The 8,936-nt window shown below is 32.0% G+C and overlaps 1 protein-coding gene across 1 annotated transcript; it reads left to right on the top strand.

Annotated features, from left to right (window-relative positions):
- The first annotated feature begins 806 nt into the window (after positions 1 to 806).
- On the top strand, positions 807 to 4,646 carry LOC149794062 (uncharacterized). The gene is made up of 4 exons (XM_089966506.1): positions 807 to 906; positions 1,607 to 1,741; positions 2,330 to 2,524; positions 4,514 to 4,646. Exons 1-3 carry the CDS (start codon positions 855 to 857, stop codon positions 2,497 to 2,499), a joined length of 357 nt encoding a protein of 118 aa, XP_089822632.1. The 5' UTR covers positions 807 to 854; the 3' UTR covers positions 2,500 to 2,524; positions 4,514 to 4,646.
- The last annotated feature ends 4,290 nt before the right edge of the window (positions 4,647 to 8,936 follow it).

The raw sequence follows: 8,936 nt of genomic DNA, 5'->3' as shown, positions 1-8,936 counted from the left end.
AATTATATTATCCAAAAGGGTCTTGCATAAATTCACTCTAATTATAAAATAATGATTTAGACAGAAAATATTGTTGAGCAACATGTAATTCCAGTGAAGAATATAAATAAAATCCATTTAAATTTAAACTGAACATAATAATAAGTCTTATTCCTTTCTTGGATATTTAGATATGAATGAGTAATTCTTAAGTAAACAACAATATATATATATATATATATATATATATATATATATATATATATATATATATATATATATATATATATATATATGCGACTGACAATAATATACTAGAGTCTTTGATGTAAAATGCTTCATGAGGTGGTACTTATACATTCTGCATGATGAAAGTTTTCCTACCTGATCAAAGTAAGATAGTGATTTGTTATTTGTAACTATGCGCACCACCCGTGAGTTAAATTTTTGTGTTACATTTCTATATTTCTTCAGATTATGTCCTTTCTTTCCTGCATCTAAATAAACCTTTCTTGTATACGCTGATTATTTAAGCGTTAGGGTAATACATTTCTGGTAAGATTAGGATGATGTCATTGAATTAGATCCAATTATTTGCTCATTTTGAATCACCACATAGCCATTTGGAGACCAAATGAAACATATCATCACACGTTAGTCGAGTCAAATTATGAAACATTGATTGACATTTAACACATTAATTATTACTTGGTTGTATACTTAATTGAAACTTTATGTCTTAAAACTTGTTTTGTGTGAATCATGACTCACTTTTATGACCTGCTCACTGACATATTTCCTCATTCTTTTGTATAAAAGCTACAACTGAAAATAAATGAAGTGCGTTGGACAATATAGGTATTGCAGTTATTGAAATGCAGCTCTATTTAGCTTTGTTTCTTGTATGCGCATATTTGTGGGAAAACTGTAAGTTAATTTTTCTAATACCTCTTTACATCAGGAATAGGTTAATTGAAAGTATTTGCACAAAATCGGTTAATAACACCTAGTTAATAGTGTAAATATTATGCGGTGATGAGGCTGATGAATAAGATTTTTTGAAATGGTAACAAAAGTATTGTCTGATACCAAAACACAAAATTTAGCTTTCCACCTTGATAATGGAGTATTGTGCATTCATAATTGATTGGTTTATTTTATGTATTTACAATTAATTTTTTTTTTATTGTACCAAATCTCTTAAAGAAAATGTAAATTGTTTGCTAGTAAGCCTAAATTTTAAGGAAAGTCAGTTTGATTTAGAAGGACAATATAACGCATAAAACAATTTTCGTAAGAAATGTAAAAAAAGAGAATGTGTTTTTTTCTTTCTCGCGAACGTTTGAAAAGCAATATTATTTTAGATACATAATGCCTTATTCAAGGCGCCTAAGTATGTATGTTAAGAATGCAGTACTATTTGTAGCTTTGGAAAAATGTTGTATTATACAAATTTGATAAAACCAAATAATATTATGCTTGCATCTTTTCTATCCCACTGAGCCTTTTATTATTTTTTGTTTATGATGCCTCATTTGCTTGCAGCCTACATACTTTATCTGCAAGGTACATGTTCTTTTTAATAGACGTATCATGATACATACTATACTATGTTTGATCTTTGCAGGTATTGCAACCTGTCCGGATGGTAGTGTAAACGGTTTGGTTTGCAGTCGCAATATTCCGTTCCAATGTCCAGAGGGATATAGCTGCTTCACACAAGCAGGAGATGATGGTCATTGCTGTTTAGATCGTCAATATTGTATGTATCTATCTTTTCTGTCTTCATCTGTCTGTCTGTTTTTGTGAGTCTAGTGTTTCTTTCTCTGAATTTGTGGTATTTGTGTCGCAGTATGGAAACAAAATACAAACATGTAATATTATTATTGGTTGCAATTGCTAGTCTGAATTATGCAATGTTCTCACTAAGGGGCTGCTACTTCAGTACGTTATAATGATAAACTGTATTATTAGTGGTTAGAGTTAATTATCTTTACAGTTTCATATGATTGGTTGAAGCTAGACAGAAAATTACAAAATCATATCCGCCTTTTGCTGAGTTAAACGGCTGTTTTTCTAAGTGCGTTAGATAATTTACCTTATATCTATTGTGGTTAAATTAAAGGCAAAACTGAACTATGATCATCCTATGGACCCATCTCATTCCCACAACCCAGGGCGTTATAAAGTTTCTCTTGAAATATCACACATCAGTCTGCATACATTAACATGCTAATGAAACTTTATTGATCAAGTATGTATGATTCCCAAATATATTATCCAACTGTATAGGTATTTGACATAAAATAAGGTAATACAAAATTCATGGGTACTTTCTTGTCCTTTTCAGCTGACTATACATGTGCTGTAGGACTGCCTTTAGGCTATGGCGATCCCAACGGTTTGACACGATGTTATGGTCCAAGACGGAACGCACAACTTTGTCCTCGTGGTTTTGTCTGCAAGGCTGTGGAATGGACTCGCACGAGGATAGGAATTTGCTGTCCTTATATCCTCTAATTTACAATGGATATCATTCAAAAGCGTAAGTTTGGCTTTCATGTTATTATTGTTTAACCTTATATATTATATTGATTTACTGAGGTCAAGGTGCTGATGTTTGACAATTGTTAGTTAAAAGCTGAATAGAAGGATATTTATAACCTTTAGGAAGTGAACGTTGGTGGATAGTTTGTTACTAATTTTGTGCATATCTATAGAGACATTTATGGTCCACTGCATCTGTACAGTTAAAATAATTTCGCTGCCAATTCTGGTCTACATGTACAAAATAAGGAAATAAAATCATGCAACATGAGGTTAATCAATACGAGATGTCAGTCAATAAATACTGAACATGTTTACCATGTTATCCAAAAGATGACAAAATGTATTTCCTTTCATAGTCTGTGTAGTCTTGTAATTTAGGAAAAATCATTTCACGTTTTGTAAAATACATGAATGGTAGTGGATTAACAAGATATCGTCTCAAAGGAAGTACGTGGGCAGACATTTCTGAGTATGTGAAAGATGTGGCTGATCTACGAATAATGGCCTAGAAATGGTCATGACAATGAATGTGCAATTTATATAAAACATTTTTTGAAATAAATATTGAACCGTCCACTGTCACATGGCTTCGGTCCGCTGTCCATATTCGTGTGACCACATACAATTTATATTTCAGAAGACATTGCTTTGATTACGTTTTACTATCGATTAACATTCAATTGTTTGGTCGACTCCCAGTTGTTCCACATACTGAAGCTCTGTCACTTTCGTATTTGACAAAATTTACACGATGTCTTAAAGAAGGAAAATGTCAGATCTAACCTGTTTAATACCACTAATACAGTCTTAGAATGGGCTATGCCAAAATGAAAAAAAAATTGTAAACCTTTCCCCAAACTGCACACAGTTATTGTGGCTCAAATAAAAGTGTCATCAAGTGTAAAGGTAACACTGAGTGTCACTGTAAAATATATTCTCATGTTATTTGGTTAGTGTGGAAAAGGTCCATTATTTACACGCATGACAATCCAGTTAATACCGTTTAGCTTTACAGACAATGAAAATGTGGAAAAGAAACATGTATTAACCGGCATTATACACTTCATTATCAAAAAACTAATATTTATAAATTTTAGACATACATTTTGTTCCTTTTATGCAAGCAGTTAAAGTTGATGATTTGAAAGAATGGCTTCAGGAGAAACGAATAATGGTTTAATAAAACGTTTCTATCGATTCACATCTTTCTTTGTCAGGACAGTGCATTTTTTTCGTGTTTAAGATAATTAAAGATGAATAAAAAATGAAATATCAATTTTTACTTGAATGTTTATTGTCCAGCTTAAAAGATTGATATAAATACTATGCAAGTGATCAATTATATTTGTCAGATATTAATCGTCTGTTATATTTAGACATCGATGGTGATTGTGTATTAGGGAGGATGTTGACGTCAAAATAGCCACATACGATTAGAAAATCCAGTGCGTTTTGCTTGAAATTATTTCCTACGCAATAGCGACTTTTAAGAGCTGTCCACATTATGATGTTCATTTTATTGTATATGGTCCGTGTCCTCTGGTAAATAATGTGGCCTAAAGGGTGTTTAAGGAAAACTGAATTCTGAATGTACATATAGTTTAGTATAAAAACAAAACTGAGTAACTTGATTTAACCCAATATTGTCTTGGAAACTATATTATCTTCCTAGTTTAAGTATTAACTAAACGATAACGCTACAATATGGTTGAATGTCTTCATAAAAGCACCTTCTTAATTAAATAAAGTTGCCTGTAAAACGTGGTATGCGGCATGAGACCGTAAAAGTTGGTTTTAGTTAACTTATTTGACTGCTCGCCCTAACATCTTAACCTACTATGATTTAACTTTTAGTTTGAAAAGTGATTTTGCACTAGCAGAAGTCAGATTTGAATTCTTTGTTCTGTTTATTACATTTCAATTAGGAATACAAATATTTGTGTTGTCTCTTGTGTTGATTTCTTTTGCTATTTCTTTTCTCCAGGGTGGATTTGGATTCACAACCGTTGTAAGAATGCAAGATACAGATATTTATTTCCTTTAAATGCAGTGTGAGTTCAAGTGCTATCATCTTTACAATTTTGACAAACTCCCTGAATAAAGACACGTCTTTACTAGCCTCTTGTAATCGTTGTAAATATTGATAAAAATCAGTTGTATTCAACCTTCACTAATCCCATTGCCCTTTTTATATGAAACATACTAAAGATGTCTATTTCTCTTTGTTTTTAGTGAAACAAAAATTCATTTTCGAACGAACGTAAATTGAACTTTATTCCAAGATATTTTTTCAAATCTTAAACAATAGGGTTCTGCTTGGAATAATCGCAGGACTTGTTATTGTAAGAGATTAATTCAGCAGCTTAACGTGTACACGTATACGCATGTCTTTATTCATACACATATAAACGTGAAAAAAATGACTCTTTAATCGTACATCCGGCGGCCGACTTTAAGTTACCCCATAGGTTAAACATGATGTTCGGCAAAGAAGTGAATACATTGAGCATAGACCTGTAGTTGTATTGGTGTTATAAATACATCACGTAAAGCTTGTTTGATACGTATATTTACTTCTTTTTCCTCGGTGATATTTCATCACTTACATACAGTAGAAAGTGTTGTCTTTTGGTCGACGGTTACTACTGGGGTTTTCTTTAAACACAAAACAACAACAAGAATAACAATACCAACAGCATAAGAAGATAGTTCTGCTTTCATTAATTTCAAAGATTATTCACATTTGCATCATATTAAATGAGCCTCTTGAAATACACAGAACTGAATGAAATATAAATATTTTAAAATATTGTAGATTTATTTTGAAAGAAATTTTCGAATATTTATACATTTTTCTCATTTACCCTGGATAGTAGCATAAGAAATGAGATAGTCTGAAATATAAAGAACGTCATAAATAGCATAAAATTATGTATATACGATTAGAGCTGGGAAAACTACTTAAGATTTATTTATAAAAGTTGTTAGATGTGTATAATACTGCAATAATTGAAAGACCGAGCTTGACATCGAAATCATAAAGCAAAGCACATATAGAATAATAGCAAACAAGTGATGCCTTCGTGCCATTTGATATGCATGTAAGATAAGTTATAGCAGTGCAGTCGTACACAATGGGGTAGAATACATGTGCAAAGAATGCGAACAATGCATTCGTAAACATTCTGGGTACAATAATTGTGAAAGACAGCATCAAATCCTATAAAAGACATGATCGTTTCATATTTTATGACTGAAACATTTTGTTATCCCATACAAAGATTTGTGGTAACCGAAATTAATAAATCTCTCAAAGTAGAACTGAACACAACTTATTCCTCTAAAAGGATGTAAACTTATAGAATGAGCAATTCTGTTTTTGCATTCTGTCATTTAAAAAGCGAAGTCACAATAACAGTACCACGATGAGGCCCAGTTACGAATCAAATTAATTATTTTCTACATCGGAAATAAAGTCTAATCTCATACTAAAATACAGTAAAGAACATGTAAACATGCGAATGTTCTGAACTCAGATCCAAGTGAACAAGTTTACCTTGAATTAAAAATCATCTCAAAATGCAACCTAAAATCACATACATGAGAGAGATATGTATTAGGTTGATTGAAACGCTAATACCCACAATAATGAACAAAGTTCAATCACACAACAAAAACTAAAAATAAATAAAATGTTACGATGGGATCGAGGGTATATTATAAGCAAAATATTAGCAATGAAGCTTGATATACTATTCTCTAAGTATGACAAGACGTTTAAAACCAATTGACTATTAAGTACTAACAGATCGTTGTCCACGTTATTCTTGCCTTTTTCCTCAGAACCTCATTACAGGAATAAGAATTATAAACATCCGAGTTACAATATATATATATATATATATATATATATATATATATATATATATATATATATATATATATATATATATATATATATATATATATATATATATATATATATATATGTGTGTGTGCTTATCGATGAAGCAGTTGTGACGCTAAATGGAGTCGTACTTCTGCGAAACTGATATATTCCAGCTAACGCTTTTCGCGCTGCTACATTTAACATATAGGAGTTGTACCAGATATTCTAGCTCAAGAAAGTCAAGTATTTCGTGGCAAGCAGAAAGGTGACATTAAGACCAAACTGAAGCCGAAGAGCTCACGTTTAGACAGTACAACAAGCTACCCAAACCAGCGCTCGAATTTAGCGGTTATCCGCTAGCCCGAGGCTAGTAGATTTCCTGTCGGACTGGTAACTTTCATAATGTGACATCTCTATGATCTCGTTCTCTTTAGTCTCTTTAGTTGGACGGGAAATAGGAGTAGTGCTGCATGACATGTGCAATATAGCGTCATCCTTCTATATAAGAAAAGCATATTCCTCGTACTTCAGCAATTAACTCTTCATTACAGGAAGACATTTTGAAACGGTCGTCTTAAAAAGATTCCAAAAACTTGTAGACTGATTGCTTATAGAGATACAGTGTGAGTTCAGAGTAGGAAAACCAAGAATTGATATATCCTTACTGCATCTGCAAGAGATACAATAAGAGCAACAGAAGCACTATAGATTGCATTTGGCGACCTTAGTAAGTCATCGGATACGATCAGCAGGGCAGGACACTTAAATATACTCTGAAAGTTCGATTGCTGTCATTAAATTATTGAGGATGAGTCAATACTTTTATTATAATATACTTTGTAAGACATACTTTGTAAGACATACTTTGTAAGACATACTTTAACGGACACACGCCTGACTGCTTCGCAATGAAGTTTGAAGTGAAACAGTATTCCGAACTGGAATCAACTATTTTTTTATATCTTCTTTCCCTTATTTAACATCTTATTTCTCTTACACCCTATGCCTTCAATCCCGAAATAGAAGGCATAAGACATTGGCAAGAAGACATATATAAAAGTACACAATCATTTCTAACGTGAGCAAATGTTGAACTAGAAATGCTGCATATTTGGTATTATTTATTCAAGTTAAACATATTATAATTAGAAACATGAAAAGATTATTATATCCATGATAAATCATTGTGAATAATGTCCAAAATTCTAATTTCCATGATAAATCGATATGAATAATTTCTAAAGATCGTCATAAAATGAACACACCAGAAGAAAATGAAAATTATAGTCTGAAGAGTCAATTACAAGAAGACCGTTGGTCATCACTACCTAATAATGTACAGCGGTGTTACGTTTTAAGCAATTCATTCATTTGATAGCACAAATTCTTCATTTATCAAGCGTAAACATTAGGGATTTACTATTATTTATTTCCTGTTGTGGGATTAAGTGTAGACTGGTAAAAGAATGCTATGTTTAAAATGTTCCTCTCAGTTATATTATTATTATTATTATTATTATTATTATTATTATTATTATTATTATTATTATTATTATTATATGGAAATCATTAGTTAAGAACTGGTGAAAGGAAACTAACAATTCTCCAACCATGGTTTTGGAACATATCTTACATTTTCTCTTTTTAGGTTTCATTACATGAGATATCAAAATGTAAGTAATTAAACACTTGTAAATCAATCGGTTTTGTCTAAATCAAGCAACACAGCAGTGTCCATTTCATAATGATGAGATATTATTGACCGTGTCTTGTGCAAATAGTTGTAGATTAAAAAGTCGAGCAAGGGACTAAAATGTAGTAGACAAGTACATGTGCTGATTATAATTTAAAGAAACTCTCAGGACAGAACGTTTGGACACAACACATAAGTTTGTTCAAGATCATCATAAGCAAAATTACGAGAACATTTCATAATATCATTCCACTCGGGGATTACTTTTTTAAGACATTTTCATTAACTATTAGATTAGTCAAGCACTGGAGAAAGAGTCTTCATCCTCACTTTAAAACGGGCTGACATCATATGCATGATTCAACTGTCTCTCATAGCCATGCTCAATACTGTCTTTCGATAATCACAGTGTTCTACGACCTACTCTACATCGCTTTAATCGAGAAAAGCCTCTGTGACTTGTTTGATGCTTTACGAGGTTTAAAATAGTTCACTACATTGGACCTTGGCTCTCATTATTGGGAAGTTGAAATGGATCCTAACGATAGTGAGAAAACTGCTTTGGTCGCCTCTGATGGTTTATTCTAGTTCCGATTACTATCATTCGGAATCAGCAAATCAGTACTAACGTTTGAACGGTTTATATAATACATTTTAATAGAAATGCACTATGTGGACCGATAAGTGGATTTGGATGATTTTATAATTTATCGACTGTTTTGAGACGCACTTAGTACGCACTGGGGGCAATTTTAGGATGTTTAGTGACTGTTGGTTAGAAGGTGTCCTCCAGGAAATGAAAGTTCTTTAAAACGTTTTAGGCCA

Source organism: Sinohyriopsis cumingii, chromosome 8, assembly GCF_028554795.1.
Source record: "Sinohyriopsis cumingii isolate HCF-2022 chromosome 8, ASM2855479v2, whole genome shotgun sequence".
In the NCBI taxonomy this organism is placed as follows: Eukaryota; Metazoa; Mollusca; class Bivalvia; order Unionida; family Unionidae; genus Sinohyriopsis; species Sinohyriopsis cumingii.
The sequence above is the reverse complement of the archived record's forward strand: the minus strand, read 5'-3'. Positions and strand labels throughout refer to the sequence as shown.